The sequence below is a fragment of the Pseudophryne corroboree genome, chromosome 4, assembly GCF_028390025.1.
Source record: "Pseudophryne corroboree isolate aPseCor3 chromosome 4, aPseCor3.hap2, whole genome shotgun sequence".
Classification (NCBI taxonomy): Eukaryota; Metazoa; Chordata; class Amphibia; order Anura; family Myobatrachidae; genus Pseudophryne; species Pseudophryne corroboree.
In genome coordinates, this window is record NC_086447.1 from 652,743,925 (window position 1) to 652,769,939 (window position 26,015).

At 40.8% G+C, this 26,015-nt stretch overlaps 1 protein-coding gene across 6 annotated transcripts in view; it reads left to right on the forward strand.

Moving 5' to 3' along the window:
* The window catches only part of SIPA1L2 (signal induced proliferation associated 1 like 2), a 795,004-nt gene that overhangs the window by 594,143 nt on the left and 174,846 nt on the right, over positions 1-26,015 (forward strand). For all 6 annotated transcript variants that reach the window (XM_063917773.1, XM_063917774.1, XM_063917772.1 and 3 more), the window contains 2 exons: positions 5,665-5,762; positions 21,757-22,136. In XM_063917773.1, coding sequence (XP_063773843.1) covers positions 5,665-5,762; positions 21,757-22,136 — 478 coding nt within the window. The remainder of the gene's footprint in view (positions 1-5,664; positions 5,763-21,756; positions 22,137-26,015) is intronic.

Consider the following 26,015-nt stretch of genomic DNA (forward strand, 5'->3'; position numbering starts at 1 on the left):
ACCCCCAGTTTCCCTAGAAATTTTAAAATTACGCTAGCCCAACACTTTTGTAAGCCTATGGACATTGACAAAGCTTTTTGCCCACACGCCTTTTGGCAAAAGCACAAAGAAGACTGCATTCAACAGACACCGAACAAGACTTCAACCGACAAATGTTCATTAACCTGACATAGAATACCACTGCATTTACCGTAATTATGTCTTTTCTTCATCTCTACAACCTTCAGGTAATTACACACATAGTCGATAGGGAATACAGGCACAGATATCAGCAATCACATATTCCCCCATTCATGTATCATCAACTAAAATGTGCTCCCCATTTTGTTGCAACCAAAATCCGAAAAGAGCTCGGTAAAGTTTGACAACCCATCCACAGACCCGTTCCACGGGATAAGAAGGAATTCAAATGTATACTTCGCAATACCTCGAAGCTTGATTTAAAACACGTACGGCACGATGGTACATGACCCCCAAACACGGATTCATACACACATGCTTCTGCTATCTCACTAGGTCATACCCTCTTCACACCTTCTCCTCTCTCCTCCCTTACCCAACCATGGAAATGTATTAACCCCTGACATATATATTTTTCTCGTTTTGAAATGTTTTAGGAAGTGGCAGTTATTGTTGACTGCCAAAGGGTGGACTGTCAAAGTCAGAAAAATATCACTATGCACACTGCCATATTTGCACCTCATATGTGTCCCTGCTGCGCATGCGTGCGCTCTCCCGTGCGTGCGCATACTCGCTGTTGCGGGCACTCGCTGGCGCACGGTATGCGCATTTACGGTAGAGATTGTATGCGTCTAGCGGGCGACTCTTTCGTTACATATTTTTACCATATAATGTATTTTGTAGATTATGGTCCCTTTGATAAAATCTGAAAGTTTGGTTAATGTAGAATGTTCATGTACGGAGAAATCCCTCTTTGTTTGATACGAAGGGTCAGACAGGAGTAATACAGTGGTGTTTAGTATCCATCGGAAGAGTATTTAATTAGCAATATTCCGGTGTTGGTTTGAAGCGAATTAATCGCTCGTGCGAATAGTTATGGACATAAGAAGTTTATGTCCATTTACTATTATTTGCACTTACTTATCCATGCGGCGGGAAACCTAGTTTCCCACCCACCTGAGCAGTTGGAAATTGTCACAGCCCACCTGTATGAATCAACCTATGACCTTTTGTTATAATGCGAGGAGGAATTCCTGTGTCCAATGAACTATGAGATTGTAGGGACCATTGAATTGTATTGTGTGTGGGGCATAAATAGACAAGCCGATCACATCCAGCTCACTCTTCAACGGTTCTCATTGCTGATAATCGGGAGCTGGATGTCCAGAGGCGCATGCGATCGTTCCCCTTTGTGCGTAAGTTTTCTCCGCAATCATATTGTATTTCTTGTTATTGTGGGCCATTTCTCTCTCTCTCTCTTCTCCCCTTTCTCTCTTAATTTTCCTGCAAACGTAATTGTATTATATTGTATTTCCTGTGTAGTTATCTGGTTAGTTAGTCTATGTTATATTGTAGTGTGTGACTTGTATTGTATTATTCTTTTTGTAAGTAATAACATTCATATAAGGCGTTAGACCCTAAGCACGGTATCTGTGTATTTCTTATAGTGTTAAGTATTCTCAGAGCGTCGGTGACGCTCGAACAGCTTTTAAGTTAATAAGGTTACACTGTGTTGCATCTACACCCTATCTCTACACTAAGGTTTTACTGCATATTACATTGTTTATGGTTTAGATATAAAGGTTTAACATTGTGAGCGTCTGCGCCGCTGGTGATCTCCTCGTGGTCCCGAGCGTCCGCTACGCTATAGCGAATCATTACGTTAGTCGGCAGCCAATAGCGTGCCTGCCTGTGATCTCTTGGCCGTGAGCGAACGTGACGCTTGAGCGTCTCGACTACGGCTAAGCGATTGTTACGCAATGTGCGTACCCTTACGGTACTCCATACGTGAATAGCGTACAGTGTTCTTAGACCTCATAAAGGGTGTTATATAAGATAAATATTTAGCTTTATCAGTCCTTATAAACATAATGCGCCTTACACATTATGACGACCTTTATTAATGCCCTTTTACACATAATGTCCCTTACAAATATGCCGCACATTAGTAATGCCCTTATACACATAATGACACGCATAGTGCCCCTTACACATAAGCCGCACCTTAGTAATGCCCTTATACACATAATGACACACATAGTGCCCCCTACACATTTGCTGCACATTATTAGTGCCCCTATACACATAATGACACATACAGTAGTACCCTGTTACACATATGCCGCACATCATTAATGCCCGTATACACATAATGACACACATAGTGCCCCCTACACATATGTTGCACATTATTAATGCATTTTTACATGACACACATAATGCTCCTTACACATATTCTGAACACTACTGCACAACCAACCCACTCACATACACACATCACTCACACTGCTACTAACATTGTGACCTCTGCCTCTGCTTGGATACAGATGTGTCCTCATAAATATTGCCCCAATGATAACATCTGGCACCTTTTTTTTAATGAAAATGCATCTTATTTGCATTGCTATGTGGCTAGGATACACAAGCAGCTTCTGCTGATTAAAATTATATGCAGCATGCCTATATACTCTGTGAGACTGTGGCTGTATCTGCATATGAAATGCTACAGAATATAGGCATGCCGCATGTCATTTTAATCAGCAGAAGCTGCTGATGCCCCTAGTCATATCAAATGCCCTAGGCAATTGCGTAGTTTGCCTATGCCTATGGCCGGCTCTGCAGATAATACATAGAACATTTGAAATTTACACCATGGAGAGAGTGTGTATAGAACATTTGATATGAGGATTTGTTACCCCAAATCCTCTTTCTGCTGTTTTAATGCTGTATTTTTGGGATTATAGATTTTATTTTAATAAAATAAACCATCTTGTGAAGGGACAGTGTGATGCTAAGCCAGTAATTGTAAAGCATGTATTATGGTGCAAATGGAGTGTTATCTTTCTCGTTTCTTTACAGCAGCACACAGACAAACATCCAGACAGCAGAACCAGCTCTGCTCACAAACAATAACAATGTCTGACTATCATTTATCACATTCTTACTGTGGGTCAAGTAGCTCATGCCTACAGTAAAATGCCCTACTGCTAACTGAGCCAGCTGATGTCTGACACGCATGCAAATAGATTACGCCATGAAAATGTTCAAATAATTATTTTGCCTTTATTGAGATCTTTAAAATGTACAGGGTAAGGCAAAAAAAAAAAAATCCCAGATTTTAAAGATTAACTAAAATGTAATGGTAAATGCTATTCCCAATTTTAGTACATAATCTAACAGTGCATGGAATACAGTTTCTTTTCAATTGGTTTTGAATATGATATTGTCATTTCTTGGCCTATAACAGCCTCCAGGTTTGTAGATCTCAGCTTTCAGATGTCCCTGTTGGCTGTGTAGAGGCCTTTCATGAAGCTGATGATGATTATTTGCCGCCTAGTAACAAATTCTGCTTGTTAACGTAGACAGACAAATGAAAGTGAGCTTAGTCAAGAAATTGCAACAATAATGCTGGAAATGACCCGCCAAGTGATGCGAAACTTCAGAAATCCACTACAAATGTGTATCATTAATTAAGGCCACCATTAGGACGATATCATATTCAAAACCAACTGCAAAATAAACTGTATTCCATGCACTTTTAGATTATGTACTAAAATATCTAGTCATTCATCCCATGCCGCCATAGAGTTCCTAGCGATAGTTGTCCTGGTTGTGATTCCAAGAATTCCTCTTTCCAATATTATTTTTACATAGTTGTCTACAAAGGTGTGTTCTCTGCCTGATTGAAACCTAAGAATGCATCATTTAAAATTTTCCTTTGCACATACAAAAACTAACAATTGGACCTAAAATCAGTTATTAATAACAGTAGGACTACTGCTGCTCTTACAGATGGGGATACTGATTCCATTAAAAAAATCAAATAGACAAATCAGGGAACACTGATATTAATATTATTGGTGTTAATAGAACCTCTTTTGGTCACTTACCAAGCTATTCCACTTTGTGCTGAGATTTCACATGACTTTATCAGCGTGATAACTTTTCTGTACCGGACATGCACGGGAGACGGCACCTGCGGTCTGAGCTCCCAGTACCATTGCTATAAAGGCATGGCTTAGTAGTTGGTCAGATTCAGTGATTAATCTACTTCTGCTTTACTAATTGATCTCATTGACTAAAAATTTGACCATTAAACTACAGTGACTGAAACTGCTGCCATTTATCTGATGGATCCTGAGTGTAAAAAGAGAAAATAGGTACAACAAATTCAAATGAAATAGGATGTGAAAGAGATACTTAATGAATAGACACAGAAGATACTGTAAAAATAAATATCATTTGTATTTGAAGTATTTATGTGGTTTTGTTTGACAGTCTGGTTGCATACAATATTTAACATAACACTGACAGAATATTGTATAGTTAAGAGAATGTCAGGAAAACTGAAACACAGTTGACATCAATGAAAGAATGCTGTAAAACAATATTGTAATTAATATGTGTGTGATAGCTATGAGTAAAAACAAACTGACAGCGAAGTGGAGGATCTAACTAAAGTGAAATGTAATCTTAAGTGTGTATGAATTTTCCATTTTAGCGACGGCTTTCAGATGATGTGTGTCCTGTTTAAACTCAGAATGTGTCCTCCATTTGAATATGACTGCACAAAGAAACATGCCCTTAATGTCTCTCTTTTGAAACATCGTAAAAGCTGCATTTCATCCTGGGAAATGTTTCACAGACATGCGCTGTCCCCATACCCAGAGCCCCAGGGACCGCTACATGCAGCTGTTACTCTCTGCCAGTTCTGTACCACAGAATCAGTAAATCAATAACACTAACTTTAAATGTCAACAGAGGGAAAGAGTGAGCGGGATTACCAATCATAATTCACAATCTATTAATAGTGGTGTGTGTGATTAATCTTCTCACTCATACATCAACCCTTTACATCAAGTTTTTCAGCAGGGGCAGTATGTAAAACGGAGGAGCCGGGAAAACGTAGTCACACAGAGTAGCATCGGTAATGGGTACAGCAGTGAATTATTATGTTAGGTGGTAATGTCAATTATGTTTTTGCTATTTTTTTCGCAGTAAGTTTGTTTATCTAATGAATAACAAAAACACATTAACAGTGTAAAGGTGCATACACACTGGGCGATGTTTTAAATGATATCGCAAATTTTTACCCTTCTTCGCAATATTGTTTGTAATATCGGCCACTGTGTATGCAGTGTATCGGCCAGTGTGTATGTGCATACCGTCATCTGTGCATGCAGCTTACTTTGGACAATATTGTCCAAAACTGCATGTACGGGCCGGCCGCAGCATGACGTCACTGAACAATATCGTTAGCGATATCCTTCAGTGTATACACACTATAACGGCCGCCCGGGAGTCAAAGGAAAACAGTAGACGATATTACTCCTGACTTTTGCGCAGCCCAAACCGGCTTCTAAGGGCTGCAGTTGATGCAGTCCATAGAAGCCGGGGGTCTAGTGTGTACCTACCTTAAGACTGTTTTGTTGAAATCATTTTATGACTGCCTAAAAAAAATGTATGTTTTTTTATCTTCACTAGAACAGTGTATGATGTCGTCAAATAAAAAACGCAGCTCCTACAAGGGAAGAAATGTACAAAGAGAAAATGTCAAAATATCACCAAACAAGAATTTACATGTAAGTTTATTTAAAAGTATCTCTATTTCATTTTCTAAAATTGTTTCAATGTATGAGCAATATTTCAATCTGTACAAAATATTGCAAGCTGTATATTTACATTTACCAATTTGGTTGATTATAAATCCCAGTATAGACAGCAGCCACCAAGTAGCAGTTATAGTTCCACATCAGTGGTGTTGAGCCGCAGACTGTCTGGGAAAGAAGATTTTATTATTTTGCTTTTACATTCTTCATCAATATTACCCCTTATAAGTAATGTGCAGCTGTAATATACTATAAAATAACTTCCTGACTTTTGCGCAGCCCAAACCGGCTTCTAAGGGCTGCAGTTGATGCAGTCCATAGAAGCCGGGGGTCTGTGTATGACAGGGCTCGGCTCTCCTCTCCTGGCTGTGACAGCCCCCCTACTAAATGTAAGTAAGAGCCAATTTAATATACTAATATTTCAGTATGTTAGAAACATGATAAGAACAGTTATGTATTAACAGTTACTTATATAGTACTAGCATATTCCATTGTGCTTTACAATTGTGAACAAACAGTAATAAAACAAGACTCTGTAATAAGAGACAGACATAGAGGTAAGAAGACCCTGCTCGCAAGCTTACAATCTACTACAGGGACAAAAAAAATACTCATAGATGAACAGTAAGTATGATAGTATTAAGACAAATTTTAAAAAAGAAACAAATTAGGTGAATATACAATAATAAACAAATAGTATTTATTCAGTTCTGTAGTGAATAATATAGGTAACAGTCAAAGATAGAGCAGCTTTATGAACCATAAAAATATCCTTGTTATAGTTGAAATTTTTAGGAACATGAAAACCCATTGATTAAAGCTGGTCTGTGTGATAAAAAGACCTAACAAGAGCAAAGGCATCACTCATGGGGTGTCGCCCCCCCAAGGGGTGACACCAAAGTGCTGACTCCTCAGTGGCAGGAGCCGAGTGCAGCACTATGACATTATGTGCAGCACTCGGCTCCGGTCACAGTATACTCCATCACCTCTACAGCTGGTTGATGTAGCCATGTTTCCGATATACCCGCTGCCTAGCAAGTCGCTAACCAAGGACACATCTATAAAATATATATATATCAGGGGTGCAAGTAGAAAAAATGTCTTAAAGGTACTGTGTGTGCGCGCGCCGAAAAAAATAGGTGTGGCCAAATGCAACATGGGGCATGGTCAATGAAAATGGGGGCGTGATACACATATGGGGGGGGGGGCAAATACACATATGACCCCAATAGTGCCAGATACACGTTGCCCCACAGTGCCAGATATACATTGCCCCACAGTGCCAGATATACATTGCCCCACAGTGCCAGATACACATTGCCCCACAGTGCCAGATACACAAATGCCCCCACTGTGTCAGATATACATTGCCCCCAGTGCCAGATACAGAAATACCCCCTCAGTGCCAGATATGCCCCCAGTGCCAGATTCAGAAATACCCCCTCAGTGCCAGATATGCCCCCAGTGCCAGATATGTCCCCAGTGCCACATACAGAAATGCCCCCACAGTGCTAGATATACCCCCAGTGCCAGATACAGAGATGACCCCAGTGCCAGATACACATGTCCCCACAGTGCCAGATATGCTCCCAGTGCCAGATATACATGTCCCTCCAGTGCCAGATATGCCCCCAATGCCAGGTACACATGCCCCCCCCCCCCCTTCCCTTCCCCTGCTGCTTACCGCACTGCTGCAGTCCTGTGTGTGAGGGGAGGAGAGCGCAGCGTGCGCCTCTCCTGCCCCTCAGTCTCCGGCGGCGGTGCAGGTGTCACTTTATCTTCAATTAGGCGCCGATCCATGAGCCAATCAAAGCTCGCGGTCCGGCAGCCAATCAGGAGCTTTGGCTGCCGGTCCACGAGCTCTGATTGGCTAACGGGCCGGTGCCAAATTGAAGGTAGACACTGAGCGGCAGGAGAGCTGCACGCTGCGCTCTCCTCCCCTCATGCAGCAGTGGTGCAGTGAGCAGCAGCGAAGGGAGGGAGCGGCGGCCCGGTGGCGGTGGGCACGGCGTACCCACGGTTAAATTCTTAAGGGTACCCACCGGTACCCACCCACTTGCACCGCTGATATATATATATATATATACACACACACACACACATGTACGTGCATATATATATATATATATATATATATGTATATAAACAAGAGTCCAACAATGTGGAGGTGCACTCGTCGATTTCAAGTAGTCTGCAACTTCATTTTGTTCACAACAACTTTATTTCAGTCGATATTCGGCTCTTTAGGTCGATGTTTCGATCCTCATTCAAGACAAGCTTCATTTTATACATAATATTTTGAAAGCATCATAAATTGATTACTACAAAAGAACAAAAAATGAATAAAATAAATACATACATAAAGCGAAAACAAAAACAAAAAACAAAAAACATGAATGGACTACCACGCCCTCAGAGCATTTAAATATAGAATTCTATTAGCACCAAGTGTGGTTCAAAAAACAACACCACGTCTCTGTCCATATTTACCAGGTGAGAATACCTGCACCCAAACGTTTAGTTAGTTAACACCAATGTGCAGTAAAGAGATCTCAGAGATGTGCAGCAACTGATATGCAAAGGGATGTCAGTAACATCACTCACTTACTCAGAAAATCAATATGCCATGTTCAGACAGTAACAATGCTGTACGGCTAGTCAGGCTTAATTCAAATAGGATTCTGAAAAAATGAATTAAAGAATATATATATATATATATATATACAGCCACACACACTATTAGTGTGGAAATTCCACATATATCCAGAGCCAACCGTGAAATAACACAAAGTGTGATACTTGCAAGTGTGGTTACTTAAACTCACAATCATGGAGCAATTCAGACAACCTGGGAGATCACTGTGAATATAATGCCAACAAATCATACTTCAACTAATGGCTGCCACAGTGTGTAGACCTACTAACCACTACTCAGTGCATGGTTCAGTACTCACCTGCAGTGAATGAAATCCTGACAACCTCTACAGCCACACCACTTTGCAGCAAATGGGTTGGCCTTATATACCCGTATACCGGAAGTGGAGGTGCAGACCACTGCAAGTGCCCCTTCACAATTTCCCACTCTCAGATAAACTTACCAAATATACAATTTTCACCACAGGTGACCTTCCGTGCTGTTTAATACAGCTCGGACAGGTCAAGCCGCTGATCGCGCCGCTCGTGGAACGCAATGCGTTCCACGGCCCGATACCCGGAAGTGCTACGTACCACAGCGTCATACTGTATGGGGGCCGCTCTGGGACAAAAAGGCTCTTGCTGAATATGAACAGACAACGTTCCACTGACCCAAAGGTGTATACTACCACCTGCTTAATGAAAAATAGACATCCTTAGGTGCACTACCACAAAATACATAAAGGGATATCCACTATAGTCCGGGACCCGGGAAAATAAGTCACTGGATTATACCTCGGTTGCCTAGAGGTTACTGTATTCCAAGGAGTTGTCATAGGAACATAATCGTGCAGTTCGGTATCTGATCATAGAGATCAGAAGCCTATTTAATCTTAAAAATCATCCGTTTGCCAATTTGTGCCAGTGCGTTCATACTCAGTAAATATGTTCAGAGACACAAATCTAAATAAATGCTATAAATGGAACGTGGTGGTCATAACATACAGGCAGAGATTCACTGAATACTCTTCATAAAAGATTTATGTATATAGAATTGTTGCGACACAAGACAGGACACTAGTCATAAACATCCAAAAAAATATATATAAAAAAATAAAAAATACATAAAATCAAATAACAAAATAAACCATAACATAATGTCATTGGTATCACATGTGATCTACAGTCTCACGTGTTATCCACTTAAGGTCCATGTTGTGTCGCACACAATTAAATTCATGGTAAATCAATTCAATGTAATCACAGCATACCAAGCCTAGACCGGGTCTAAAGATTAAAGATAATTAGCTCATAAGGGAGCATTTCATAGGAAGACATTCATAGCAGAGTGCTCATTAAGGCCTTTTGGTGAAACAGTATTGAGGTGTGAAATCCAGAAGCTTTCCCTTTTACGTAAGGCTAAAGTACGGTCCCCCCCATTGGGCAGTGGTGGGACCCAATCAATCAGCCTGCATTTCAGGTTTGCCCCATGATGACCTCTTTGGAGGTAGTGTCGACCAACCGGCTTATCTGTGATACCTGTTTGGATTGCTGTTCTAATGGATAGCCGATGATTTGCCATCCGTTCCCTAAAACACCGGGTTGTAAGCCCTACATAACACAGTCCACACGGACATGTAAGAGTATAGACCACAAAATCAAGCCTACAATGCAAATGGTACCTAATCTTGATATTCCTACCAGAATGCGGATGGGGAAAGGTAGAGCCAGTAAGTAAGGATCTACATGTCGTACATTTCCCACATGAGAAACAACCAGGTTTACTACTCATGGTCTGGAGAAAATTAATTTTTTTAGTTTCTGGTACCATTGTAGGCCTCATCAGCATTTGTCTGAGGTTGGATCCCCGTTTATAGGCCATCATTGGTGGATCCATGTGTGTAAAGGGCAACCCCTGATCAGATTTTAGTATTGGCCAATGTTTGCGCAATGTTTTGCGTGTAAAGTGCGCGTAATTGTCGAATTTCGTGGTAAAGACCATACGATTCTTATTGGCCGCAACCCCTGGTGTAGTCCCGCTGAATATTTTCTTAGCTTTACGGAGACTATTACTAATCACTTTAGTGGAGTATCCTCTTTCAATAAACCGCTGCTTCATCTCTCCCAACTATTTCTCCCTAATTGTTCCATTATTGTTGATACGCATCACTCGTAAAAACTGCGAGATAGGTAAATTATCTTTTAGTGAAGGGGGATGAAAGCTGCTGGTCAATAAAGTGGTGTTTCTATCAGTGGGCTTTCTGTATACAGATGTCACAAATGCTCCATCCACAATGGATACCTGCACATCAAGAAAATGAATCGAATGATGGGAACTTTCACATGTAAATTTTACAGGACTATTGAGTATGTTGATGTTATTAACCATCTCTACAAAAGATTCCTGCGTGTCCTCCCAGATGAGGAAGACATCGTCAATGAATCGTTTGTAGAAGGAAATTTTAGAACCATATATAGGTAAAATATGCATCTCCTCAAACTTAGACATATACAGGTTTGCGTACGCGGGCGCCAGGTTAGAGCCCATGGCTGTACCCGATACCTGGAAAAAGTATGAATCCTTATACTTGAAATGGTTTTGACTCAACACGAGATTAGTAAGTTCCAAAACAAATTCAGTAAGTACATTGCCATCTGGATTTCCACTAAGTACCTCCTTGATTGCTTCCAATCCATCACTGTGTGGTATAATTGTGTACAGTGACTGTACATCCATAGTGGCCAAGAGACACTGGCCCCTGGGGACCCCATTGAGTCCAAGTTGATTGAGAAAATCACTTGTGTCACGTATGTAACTGCGACATTTACTCACATGAGGCTGAAGTATAGAATCAACCCACTTAGCGATAGGTTGTAACAGTGAACCTTCGGCTGCAATTATAGGTCGCCCAGGTGGTTTGGTCATTGTTTTGTGGATTTTTGGAAGAGTATAGATGATAGGACATTTAGGTTCATCTATACTTAAAAATTCAAAGAGGTCCTGATCAATCCAATTACTCTCCACGCCTCTCTTTAGGCACAGATCAATGGTCTTTTTTACCATAGGAATAGGGTTATTAATGACCCTACGGTATACATTAGTGTCTGCCAATTGGCGACATATTTCAAAATCATAATCCGTCCAGTCCTGTACCACCACGGCACCACCCTTGTCCGCGGGTCTTATTACAATAGAGGTGTCATCTCTCAAATTTTTAAGTGCTTTTCTCTCACCAGGAGTAAGATTATCAAAGAGGCGAGTTGGTTTGAAGTGTTGCACATCATTCTGGACCAGTCTGAGGAAAGTCTTCACGCTGGGGCTGTGTGATATGGGGTCAAATTTTGAACTTTTTAAAAAAAGTTTCTTATCTGCCAATTTAGGCTGACCGGAAAAATATTCCTTAAGCCTGAGATTTCTCCCAAACCTGTATTGATCAACGGTTCCCTGAAAAGCTTGATGTGGAAAAGTGGGAACGAACGACAGTCCTCTAGCAAGAAGACTAACCTCAGACTGATCAAGACTACGTTGGGATAAATGAAATACCAAATCTAGGTTAGTTTCTTGCGGCTCCTTCTTTTTATAACCGCCTCTCCGCGTAATTGTTCTATGTTTCGCGAGTTCCCTTGGGCTGGTGGAAGGCCCTTGGGTCCGGTGGTGGTATCTAAAAAATGAGGGTTGTTACCCCGTTGTGCGTCAGATAAATCAGTGTCTGAAGTCGATATGGAAGAAACAATCTCGCGTGAGAATGGGGCTTGCCTACGCTTCCTAAAGAAGCGGCCTGACCGTTCACCCTGTTGTGGATTGCTGTTTCCTAACAACCACCGATACACGGTGTGGTTTTGATAATCTGCTGTTACAGTGGCAAGTTTCTTTCTTTTAAATGAGGTGAGTTCCTTCCTGTAAGAGTCCACTTGTGACTGCAATCTGTCTAACCAATTGTTAGTCTTATCATCACGTAATGTGGGTAAAGAAATGGTCTCAAGTTGCTCAAACTCCACCTTAACTTTATTAAGTTAAATTCCCACCTCTTCTATCACTAATATCAGAAGGTCTAGTGAACATTTATTAAGGATGGAACACCACCTGCTACAAAAAACAGGATTATTCCTGCCTAGGGTAGGTACATTATTGACCCTGAAACCACGTGGTATCAATTTACGCCTATGGTATTCGGACAAGAACTGTCCATGTAGCAATAAATCCACCTCCCGGCGTTTTAGTCTCAGTATCCTATAAAATATATCCGCTGAGGACTCAGCAGGTAGAGCTTCAAAGTCTAATTTATCGAACAAGACCTTTTCAATATCGTCATCAGTAAAGGAAATAATTCCTTGCTCAGCCTGAGATAAGAGTCCCTCATTAAACAGGCACGAGCCTCCTTGAGCCATTCCTCAAGGTATCTGTGATGTACAGAGGATTTTACCACGTCAGAAAAACATACAACAAAAACATACAAGTTTAAAAAATTAAAAATTCTGTCTAAACACTCAATGTTCCAGTTTTGATTCCTTTGGCTAATATACAATCAAGTGATGGGTGTCAGGAAGTATGAATGTATTGTGGCAGTCATACAATATATATAGCATGTGGAATCCTGCACTCACATCAGACAAATAAGCAACAATGAGGTGCTCCCTAGTGGGGATCTCCCTAAATGGGTAGACCCACAGTATTTAAACAAGAGTCCAACAATGTGGAGGTGCACTCGTCGATTTCAAGTAGTCTGCAACTTCATTTTGTTCACAACAACTTTATTTCAGTCGATATTCGGCTCTTTAGGTCGACGTTTCGATCCTCATTCTAGGATCTTTATCAAGACAAGCTTCATTTTATACATAATATTTTGAAAGTATCATAAATTGATTACTACAAAAGAACAAAAAATGAATAAAATAAATACATACATAAAGCGAAAACAAAAACAAAAAACATGAATGGACTACCACGCCCTCAGAGCATTTAAATATAGAATTCTATTAGCACCAAGTGTGGTTCAAAAAACAACACCACGTCTCTGTCCATATTTACCAGGTGAGAATACCTGCACCCAAACGTTTAGTTAGTTAACACCAATGTGCAGTAAAGAGATCTCAGAGATGTGCAGCAACTGATATGCAAAGGGATGTCAGTAACATCACTCACTTACTCAGAAAATCAATATGCCATGTTCAGACAGTAACAATGCTGTACGGCTAGTCAGGCTTAATTCAAATAGGATTCTGAAAAAATGAATTAAAGAATATATATATATATATATATATATATATATATATATATATACAGCCACACACACTATTAGTGTGGAAATTCCACATATATCCAGAGCCAACCATGAAATAACACAAAGTGTGATACTTGCAAGTGTGGTTACTTAAACTCACAATCATGGAGCAATTCAGACAACCTGGGAGATCACTGTGAATATAATGCCAACAAATCATACTTCATCTAATGGCTGCCACAGTGTGTAGACCTACTAACCACTACTCAGTGCATGGTTCAGTACTCACCTGCAGTGAATGAAATCCTGACAACCTCTACAGCCACACCACTTTGCAGCAAATGGGTTGGCCTTATATACCCGTATACCGGAAGTGGAGGTGCAGACCACTGCAAGTGCCCCTTCACAATTTCCCACTCTCAGATAAACTTACCAAATATACAATTTTCACCACAGGTTAAAATACTAGCTAGGCAACTATCTTGACCTTCCGTGCTGTTTAATACAGCTCGGACAGGTCAAGCCGCTGATCGCGCCGCTCGTGGAACGCAATGCGTTCCACGGCCCGATACCCGGAAGTGCTACGTACCACAGTGTCATACTGTATGGGGGCCGCTCTGGGACAAAAAGGCTCTTGCTGAATATGAACAGACAACGTTCCACTGACCCAAAGGTGTATACTACCACCTGCTTAATGAAAAATAGACATCCTTAGGTGCACTACCACAAAATACATAAAGGGATATCCACTATAGTCCGGGGCCCGGGAAAATAAGTCACTGGATTATACCTCGGTTGCCTAGAGGTTACTGTATTCCAAGGAGTTGTCATAGGAACATAATCGTGCAGTTCGGTATCTGATCATAGAGATCAGAAGCCTATTTAATCTTAAAAACCATCCGTTTGCCAACTTGTGCCAGTGCGTTCATACTCAGTAAATATGTTCAGAGACACAAATCTAAATAAATGCTATAAATGGAACGTGGTGGTCATAACATACAGGCAGAGATTCACTGAATACTCTTCATAAAAGATTTATGTATATAGAATTGTTGCGACACAAGACAGGACACTAGTCATAAACATCCAAAAAATATATATAAAAAAATAAAAAATACATAAAATCAAATAACAAAATAAACCATAACATAATGTCATTGGTATCACATGTGATCTACAGTCTCACGTGTTATCCACTTAAGGTCCATGTTGTGTCGCACACAATTAAATTCATGGTAAATCAATTCAATGTAATCACAGCATACCAAGCCTAGACCGGGTCTAAAGATCAAAGATAATTAGCTCATAAGGGAGCTGAACTTAATAAAGTTAAGGTGGAGATTGAGCAACTTGAGACCATTTCTTTACCCACATTACGTGATGATAAGACTAACAATTGGTTAGACAGATTGCAGTCACAAGTGGACTCTTACAGGAAGGAACTCACCTCATTTAAAAGAAAGAAACTTGCCACTGTAACAGCAGATTATCAAAACCACACCGTGTATCGGTGGTTGTTAGGAAACAGCAATCCACAACAGGGTGAACGGTCAGGCCGCTTCTTTAGGAAGCGTAGGCAAGCCCCATTCTCACGCGAGATTGTTTCTTCCATATCGACTTCAGACACTGATTTATCTGACGCACAACGGGGTAACAACCCTCATTTTTTAGATACCACCACCGGACCCAAGGGCCTTCCACCAGCCCAAGGGAACTCGCGAAACATAGAACAATTACGCGGAGAGGCGGTTATAAAAAGAAGGAGCCGCAAGAAACTAACCTAGATTTGGTATTTCATTTATCCCAACGTAGTCTTGATCAGTCTGAGGTTAGTCTTCTTGCTAGAGGACTGTCGTTCGTTCCCACTTTTCCACATCAAGCTTTTCAGGGAACCGTTGATCAATACAGGTTTGGGAGAAATCTCAGGCTTAAGGAATATTTTTCCGGTCAGCCTAAATTGGCAGATAAGAAACTTTTTTTAAAAAGTTCAAAATTTGACCCCATATCACACAGCCCCAGCGTGAAGACTTTCCTCAGACTGGTCCAGAATGATGTGCAACACTTCAAACCAACTCGCCTCTTTGATAATCTTACTCCTGGTGAGAGAAAAGCACTTAAAAATTTGAGAGATGACACCTCTATTGTAATAAGACCCGCGGACAAGGGTGGTGCCGTGGTGGTACAGGACTGGACGGATTATGATTTTGAAATATGTCGCCAATTGGCAGACACTAATGTATACCGTAGGGTCATTAATAACCCTATTCCTATGGTAAAAAAGACCATTGATCTGTGCCTAAAGAGAGGCGTGGAGAGTAATTGGATTGATCAGGACCTCTTTGAATTTTTAAGTATAGATGAACCTAAATGTCCTATCATCTATACTCTTCCAAAAATCCACAAAACAATGACCAAACCACCTGGGCGACCTATAATTGCAGCCGAAGGTTCACTGTTACAACCTATCGCTAAGTGGGTTGATTCTATACTTCAGCCTCATGTGAGTAAATGTCGCAGTTACATACGTGACACAAGTGATTTTCTCAATCAACTTGGACTCAATGGGGTCCCCAGGGGCCAGTGTCTCTTGGCCACTATGGATGTACAGTCACTGTACACAATTATACCACACAGTGATGGATTGGAAGCAATCAAGGAGGTACTTAGTGGAAATCCAGATGGCAATGTACTTACTGAATTTGTTTTGGAACTTACTAATCTCGTGTTGAGTCAAAACCATTTCAAGTATAAGGATTCATACTTTTTCCAGGTATCGGGTACAGCCATGGGCTCTAACCTGGCGCCCGCGTACGCAAACCTGTATATGTCTAAGTTTGAGGAGATGCATATTTTACCTATATATGGTTCTAAAATTTCCTTCTACAAACGATTCATTGACGATGTCTTCCTCATCTGGGAGGACACGCAGGAATCTTTTGTAGAGATGGTTAATAACATCAACATACTCAATAGTCCTGTAAAATTTACATGTGAAAGTTCCCATCATTCGATTCATTTTCTTGATGTGCAGGTATCCATTGTGGATGGAGCATTTGTGACATCTGTATACAGAAAGCCCACTGATAGAAACACCACTTTATTGACCAGCAGCTTTCATCCCCCTTCACTAAAAGATAATTTACCTATCTCGCAGTTTTTACGAGTGATGCGTATCAACAATAATGGAACAATTAGGGGGAAACAGTTGGGAGAGATGAAGTTTATTGAAAGAGGATACTCCACTAAAGTGATTAGTAATAGTCTCCGTAAAGCTAAGAAAATATTCAGCGGGACTACACCAGGGGTTGCGGCCAATAAGAATCGTATGGTCTTTACCACGAAATTCGACAATTACGCGCACTTTACACGCAAAACATTGCGCAAACATTGGCCAATACTAAAATCTGATCAGGGGTTACCCTTTACACACATGGATCCACCAATGATGGCCTATAAACGGGGATCCAACCTCAGACAAATGCTGATGAGGCCTACAATGGTACCAGAAACTAAAAAAACGAATTTTCTCCAGATCATGAGTAGTAAACCTGGTTGTTTCTCATGTGGGAAATGTACGACATGTAGATCCTTACTTACTGGCTCTACCTTTCCCCATCCGCATTCTGGTAGGAATATCAAGATTAGGTACCATTTGCATTGTAGGCTTGATTTTGTGGTCTATACTCTTACATGTCCGTGTGGACTGTGTTATGTAGGGCTTACAACCCCGTGTTTTAGGGAACGGATGGCAAATCATCGGCTATCCATTAGAACAGCAATCCAAACAGGTATCACAGATAAGCCGGTTGCTCGACACTACCTCCAAAGAGGTCATCAGGTGGCAAACCTGAAATGCAGGCTGATTGATTGGGTCCCACCACTGCCCAATGGGGGGGACCGTACTTTAGCCTTACGTAAAAGGGAAAGCTTCTGGATTTCACACCTCAATACTGTTTCACCAAAAGGCCTTAATGAGCACTCTGCTATGAATGTCTTCCTATGAAATGCTCCCTTATGAGCTAATTATCTTTGATCTTTAGACCCGGTCTAGGCTTGGTATGCTGTGATTACATTGAATTGATTTACCATGAATTTAATTGTGTGCGACACAACATGGACCTTAAGTGGATAACACGTGAGACTGTAGATCACATGTGATACCAATGACATTATGTTATGGTTTATTTTGTTATTTGATTTTATGTATTTTTTATTTTTTTATATATATTTTTTTGGATGTTTATGACTAGTGTCCTGTCTTGTGTCGCAACAATTCTATATACATAAATCTTTTATGAAGAGTATTCAGTGAATCTCTGCCTGTATGTTATGACCACCACGTTCCATTTATAGCATTTATTTAGATTTGTGTCTCTGAACATATTTACTGAGTATGAACGCACTGGCACAAGTTGGCAAACGGATGGTTTTTAAGATTAAATAGGCTTCTGATCTCTATGATCAGATACCAAACTGCACGATTATGTTCCTATGACAACTCCTTGGAATACAGTAACCTCTAGGCAACCGAGGTATAATCCAGTGACTTATTTTCCCGGGCCCCGGACTATAGTGGATATCCCTTTATGTATTTTGTGGTAGTGCACCTAAGGATGTCTATTTTTCATTAAGCAGGTGGTAGTATACACCTTTGGGTCAGTGGAACGTTGTCTGTTCATATTCAGCAAGAGCCTTTTTGTCCCAGAGCGGCCCCCATACAGTATGACACTGTGGTACGTAGCACTTCCGGGTATCGGGCCATGGAACGCATTGCGTTCCACGAGCGGCGCGATCAGCGGCTTGACCTGTCCGAGCTGTATTAAACAGCACGGAAGGTCAAGATAGTTGCCTAGCTAGTATTTTAACCTGTGGTGAAAATTGTATATTTGGTAAGTTTATCTGATAGTGGGAAATTGTGAAGGGGCACTTGCAGTGGTCTGCACCTCCACTTCCGGTATACGGGTATATAAGGCCAACCCATTTGCTGCAAAGTGGTGTGGCTGTAGAGGTTGTCAGGATTTCATTCACTGCAGGTGAGTACTGAACCATGCACTGAGTAGTGGTTAGTAGGTCTACACACTGTGGCAGCCATTAGATGAAGTATGATTTGTTGGCATTATATTCACAGTGATCTCCCAGGTTGTCTGAATTGCTCCATGATTGTGAGTTTAAGTAACCACACTTGTAAGTATCACACTTTGTGTTATTTCACGGTTGGCTCTGGATATATGTGGAATTTCCACACTAATAGTGTGTGTGGCTGTATATATATATATATATATATATATATATATATATATTCTTTAATTCATTTTTTCAGAATCCTATTTGAATTAAGCCTGACTAGCCGTACAGCATTGTTACTGTCTGAACATGGCATATTGATTTTCTGAGTAAGTGAGTGATGTTACTGACATCCCTTTGCATATCAGTTGCTGCACATCTCTGAGATCTCTTTACTGCACATTGGTGTTAACTAACTAAACGTTTGGGTGCAGGTATTCTCACCTGGTAAATATGGACAGAGACGTGGTGTTGTTTTTTGAACCACACTTGGTGCTAATAGAATTCTATATTTAAATGCTCTGAGGGCGTGGTAGTCCATTCATGTTTTTTGTTTTTGTTTTCGCTTTATGTATGTATTTATTTTATTCATTTTTTGTTCTTTTGTAGTAATCAATTTATGATGCTTTCAAAATATTATGTATAAAATGAAGCTTGTCTTGATAAAGATCCTAGAATGAGGATCGAAACGTCGACCTAAAGAGCCGAATATCGACTGAAATAAAGTTGTTGTGAACAAAATGAAGTTGCAGACTACTTGAAATCGACGAGTGCACCTCCACATTGTTGGACTCTTGTTTAAATACTGTGGGTCTACCCATTTAGGGAGATCCCCACTAGGGAGCACCTCATTGTTGCTTATTTGTCTGATGTGAGTGCAGGATTCCACATGCTATATATATGTATATATATATATATATATATATATCAGTAGCGGATCTTGCCACGGGCAAGCAGTACTTTTGCCCGGGGCGCCGCCTTCCGGAGGGCGCAGGGCGCCCTCCGGAGGGCGCCGCACCAGGGCAAGATCCGCTACTGGTGTGTGCCCCCTGCTGCCCGCTGCCCCCGGCCGCTACCGCTGGGAAGGGAAACTAGACGCGTACGCGTCTAGTTTCCCTTCCTGGAGAGGTCCTTTACTGTGCGGTGCGCGATGACGTCATCGCGCACCGCACATCAATTCAGCTGTACAGGGGGCGTAAATGACCACGCCCCCTGTACAAAGCCACGCCCCCTAAAGCCGCCCGGGGCGCCACAAGCCCTGGAGCCGGCCCTGATATATATATATATATATATGAGAAAGAGAGAGATAAGTATAAATACAATATATACATATTTTTTTTTTTTTTTAAACAGGCCATTTAAGATGTATCCTGTGATCATTATAATCAGTATGAATATCGCATCAGGAAAGAGGCGAATAATAGAGTCTAGGCACTGGATACTAGTGTCTTAGGCCATGTTATAGGCGTAATGTGGGGTTCAAAATGCAGCTAGTGATAAGGATGCAGACGTAGATGTGACAAAAATAACATTCACATGAATGCAGCTCCTCCGTAGGAGGTTGTTTGATGAAATGGAAAATGCTGGTGATAATATAGATTGGATGTCCAGTATTTTTAATTTCACCACCCAGTCTCTCATGGAAGAGCAGTATTCATTTGATTGTTTTGTTGCTGCTTTTTTAACCCCACAGTGTACCTTTTAGCTAGTTGGTATGTATAACTTGCCTAACGCCTCTATATCCTGCATTTCTAGCTTATTATTATCCTAATCATTAACTTGTTTGGAAGCTTCTTAAAGCTTATATTGGAGTGCTCAGGACCTTTTCTTTATATGCCAGGGAAGAGGCATCCATAATTCACAGACCCTCTAAGAGATGTATTTGTGGCTACATCAACTCTGCATATCTTATAAAGTGCAAGAACATATCCTTAATATAACACACATCCTTAATATAAGCGACATATGAAAACCTACCCCATCACTTCCCCTTTATGCAGACATAAAGTACTCCTTTCTAATGTGCATTCGAAATAGGGAAAACCAGAATAAAACCACTCTGCATGAAATACTTTGCATGATACTGTACTATAGGTATGTACACTGATGGGACAGTCAAGACTTAAGCTTTGAGTTTTCCAGCTCAGCTGTCCTTGCTAATAATCTGATGGCACATTTGTACTGTGATGGAGTGGACAAGGCTGGCTTGGCATATGCACCCTAGGGATTACCAGATACAGCTGAGTTGGAAGACCAGAACATGTACATGGGAAAGAAAACAGAGACAGCTCTAAGTAATGCTAATGGGATTTTTTAAGCTCATACATTTTCAGTTTTAAAAGTTCACAATCATTGAAATATGCAAGAGTGGTTTAATAAATAAGGTAACAAGATCTCTCACTTCGTAAATGTATTCTCACATACTTAGAATCAGTAGTATTGCCTTGGTACAGATTATTTTTATACGTAGTACATATATTTGACTAAGCATTTGTTCCAATGGTACACCAAGGCATCTGTCGCGGCACTGAAGAAATCAGGACATGACGGTTTGCTGAACTTCACTGTCGGTTCAATAGAAATCGCTCTGTGCCAGGTCAGGGCAGTAGGCGGGATAGTCCAGTACCTTACAATGACACTTGGCAGGCTGAATCTCTGCACATCTTCAATGTCTGTCCTGCCATTATCAAAAGCAGAACACCAAGCCCAAACCTGTTTCATGACGTTATCACCGTACACCTCAGCAAGATGGCGACGAATTTCAGCTGCTGATGTGCCCTTTAGATGCAGAAATCTGATCATACTACGCACTTCAATGTCTGATCATGTCTCAGCCAGCCCCGCTATTTTACAGCTGATGTTGGGACAGTATGACCGTTATGAGGCGCAGTCTAATGGCCATGAGGGGAAACAGTGGTCTACCTGCTCTGTCCTGGCGGGAAATTAAAATCAAATACACGAATGAGAGTCCTTTTACCTTCATATTAACCCACCCTCGTAATTTTATTCCTTTTCATTGCTTACATAATTTTCTGTAAATATTTCAGATAAAAAGTTGTTCAAGCCATTCAAGCAGTAATACTGTTTCCAGCAGTGCATCAAGTAACAGCGATGATAAACATTTTGGCTCTGGAGACCTTATGGACCCTGAGTTACTTGGACTAACTTATATTAAAGGGGCCTCAACAGACAGTGGTTTTGATACAGCACCATGTAGTATTTCCACGCAAGTCATCGGTACTACACTTCATACAAGCAGCAGGCCTGCTTCACACAACAGAGCAGAACAAATGATGCAATGGAACAACTCTTCAGAAAGCACAGCAGATGATGGTCGCAGAAACATGTATTCTGTTCATAACTACTCTGCCAGCCCGGCAGCTGTTGGAAGCATGGGAGATCTTAGTGAGTTATCTTCACATTCCAGGTACAGTTTAATGTATGTTCTGTTTTGTATATCTGTAGCTACTTTTTATAATGTCTCTTTTTCTTATTCTGTAGTTTGTGATATGCAACTAGAATTCTGGACACATCATTCACTGGGTCATTAGGTTTTTCCATCATTCTCTCTCCCTCCTTCCTCTATCTTTCACCCTCTCTCTCTTCCCCTCCTCCCCTTATCTCTAATATGGCAGAAATGGGGCAGAACAACTTATGTAGGAAAGAAACATACCTAGAAATACATACAGTACAGTGGCACCACAGATTAGAACGTCCATAGAATGACCACTCCCACAGTGGTCACTCAGGCCAGCAAGTCTTGTTATGGGTCTTACAGATGTGTCCTCATACGTCTTTGCTGCAGTCACGCCAAACTGCCCCTCGTGGCATGCCGGGTCGCTTTAGAATCTTCTCCCGTCGGCAATCTTTTTGACTTATTATTTGCCGGAAATGCGTCTTAGTCACAACACAATGTGACTAGGATGCACAAGGAGACTGATTAATTTGATATATGACACGTATATTTGTGTGTGCGACTGAGTCTCTGAATCTGTACATGAAGTGCTGCAATGTAGCAGCCGCAGATTTTTACCAATGCAGACACAGTCACACACCATTTTCACATTTTACAACAAAACAAAGGACTTGGGAACTTTCAGGAGAGATGCTTAGCTGGCTCACTGAGGTTGCGATGGAGGTGGAGGTATGCTGGTGTGCTGGGCATGGGGCCTAGTTTTAGACCTTATTGCAGTGCTGGAGCCAAGGCCGGATTAAGTCTTGGGGGGTCTGGGGCACTTAAGAAAGGGGGGCCCAAGGAAAGGGGGGTGTATATTAGATTGTGCATACCTCCCAATATGACCATTCAATGAGCTACAAAATGCTCTCTACCTGGACTTCCCTCCTAGTATATAATGGGCGTCACCTGTGTTGAACTATTTAATTGATAAGAAAGGTATTTCAACACATGATGGCAATCATAAATTAAGTCCAGGTAGAGAGCATTTTGTCCCTCCTGGACTGGGTCATGTTGAGAGGTATGGACTGTGTCTATGACATTTAAACCAATGGTGTATATTAAATTGAAACTTATAGTTTAATAATGCCTGGGCACTGTTTATAACTATTTTATAAAGTTTTCTTGTAGTGGAACAAAAACAACTTAAACAACTGTAAAATACACATATAAAAATCAAATCTATAAATTATTTTGTCACATGCAAGAATAGCAGAAGTCTCTGTACTACTTACACACTGGGGCAGGACTCAGGAGGACTGTGAGTGTGTATATAGGTTACACAGGACCCAGACACCCAGGCGGGGACATAATACGAAAAGAAGTGCCCCAACAAAAGAGTCTTCTTTCCCTCCTACATGTATGGCTACATTACAATCTGACTCTGGGGGGGAGCACCACCAACAACGTAAAATAAATCCTATTTAAGATTAAATAAACACTTATGTTGTTATTTATACTGTATGTAATATACTTCAGCATAATCTCTCAAGGATCGAATCTGTGCGGAAACTCGCTTCTTGTGGACCCAGGCAGGGAGGAGAAGCTGGGTTCCCTGGTTCACTTATAGCTCTCTCCCCCATCCTGTCTCTCCTCTGGTCCAGAAGCTCCATCGGTAGCTCATGAAACCTGATACTCCTGTGTCTCTGACTGCACTGTATATTGTCCTGCTGGCATTCCCGCTACCTGATTCTGCTGCACAAAAGGGAAAGCTAGTGATGTCAGTGACCTCCAGCCGGGGGTCCCCTTACAGAGAGGGCCCGGGGTACAGTAGCCCCCATTAATCTGGCTGCGGCTGTAGTAGAGGGAGGCTGTGTCCATGTGAGCAGACACTTAAGACCGATATATAATGTATGCTTGTGACAGAGTGCAATTCACACAAGAGGAAACTGAAACTTAAGCTCCTGTTTATTAATTACAATTTAAAGGGTAGTATCACGAGTATCAAACATTTGAAAACCACATTTGTTCCTTGAAAAGTCAAAGCTTAATATTAAACATTGGATGTGTTTGTTACCTACACATTCTTGGCACATGTGAGTGTAGGACACTTTCTATATGGTTAATCACTTTTGCCATTATTTTTTCATGTAACCTTTTTCTTACATTAAACAATCAAGTGTAATCACACCTCGGAACTGCTGGCACTTACTATAGATTGCTGTTATGAAATCACACCTAGTGCTCTCAGACTCATAGCACTGCTCTGCAACTTTGACAATCAATCAACAGCTATTCCCTAAGAAAGACTTGTGAATTTGTGAATTTGTTTTGAGCATCAATGACAGAATATATACAATGGGTTTTTTCTGAATGGCACAGTGCTGATTCATAAGCCAGCTTTAAATAAGAAATATAATAGGATTACTTGCACAGTCAAGGATTTTGCATCCTTGAAGATAGAAAACAATCACTTTTCAAGTTTTCTTCTACATTGTGAAAAGTATGGCTCTCACAAACATTTCTAGAGAAAATGTCCTCATTAAGGATGCAGTGAGGTGTTACTTTTAGTCACAGGCAGTGACTGTTCCTGAATCATAAGCCCAACTATCTAGGCAAATATTAAATGTGACATCATTGTTTCCCATATAATGAATATTGTATGTTTATATCATTATTGTCACATAATATTTCTATGTCATGATCACTTGGGCCATATACAGATGTGTTCTCATACGCCTAAAATGTATACACTACACGACGCGATACCGGAGTGCGACTGAGCAGCTCTAAGAGGTGTAGCATTCTGTATTTTTATTTCCCTTTTGTAACTTAATTCATATCACAGATGCAGTTAAACACCAGTTACAGGCGCTGAGCTGCGACTTTTGCCACACAGGAATTATTTAAACGCGTACAGAAAGTCACAGATGAAATACAACAGAACTTGGTGTGAGAAAAAGCCATGGCCACTGCATCATGGCACTTTGTGTGCAGTTTCAGACTGGTTTGCACACAGATGTATAAATGTCACACATCAACTTTGTTGTTAGCCCAGGCCCTTGGGCTCTTAATTTATTCATTTTTAATCAGTGATATGTAACTTAGCTCTTTTACAGCTTAGACACTTTTACAGCTTGGATTACACCTAAAAATCTACAATATGTCATTATAGAGTTACATACTGGGCTTATTACAGCCTACAAGTGTCACTATTGGTAATTTGACCAAGGGACACAACTATTGTCAAAAGTGGGTGACTAAATTCAGTGCTTCAACACTAAAACTAACAGAATAATGAAAAGAAGAGGGGGTAAAGTTCTTGCCAGAAATTTAAATGACTGATTATATGTACAAACTTCCCTTACCTGATGATTGATGTATTCCAAATATTCAGGTTGTAACTATTTACCAGATGCTTTATTTAGATATAGGCTCCAGAAGTTATATCTACAGAATAAGAAGAGGTCTTAACAAATGAATTAAAATATCATACCTGGCTTACAGCAATGTTTGCAGTCATGTTTATTATCATACAGCATATTTTAAAGGTATCCTTCCTGTACTTTAAGGTGATTATCTTATTAGTGGGGTAAGCTGCTTGTAGTTAGTGGCTTCCTATGTGACATTGCTTTGCTTCTCTACTTGTGATTTGGATCGCTGGCAGCTAAAGTTATCGGTGGGGTGGGGGGAAGAAGACACAAACTGAATTACGCTGTTTAGCCCTCATATTTTTCCTTCACTCATGATGAGCTAACAATGTTCTCGCCAATCTATTTCTGCCATGTTTTCCCTCATCACTGACTGCAGTTAGTATCATGGCTTTCATTTCCCCATAAGATACCGTGCGCCTAAGACCGTGAACAGATAGTGGAAATTATGTCTATGGCATTAAATAACTCAAACTCCTAT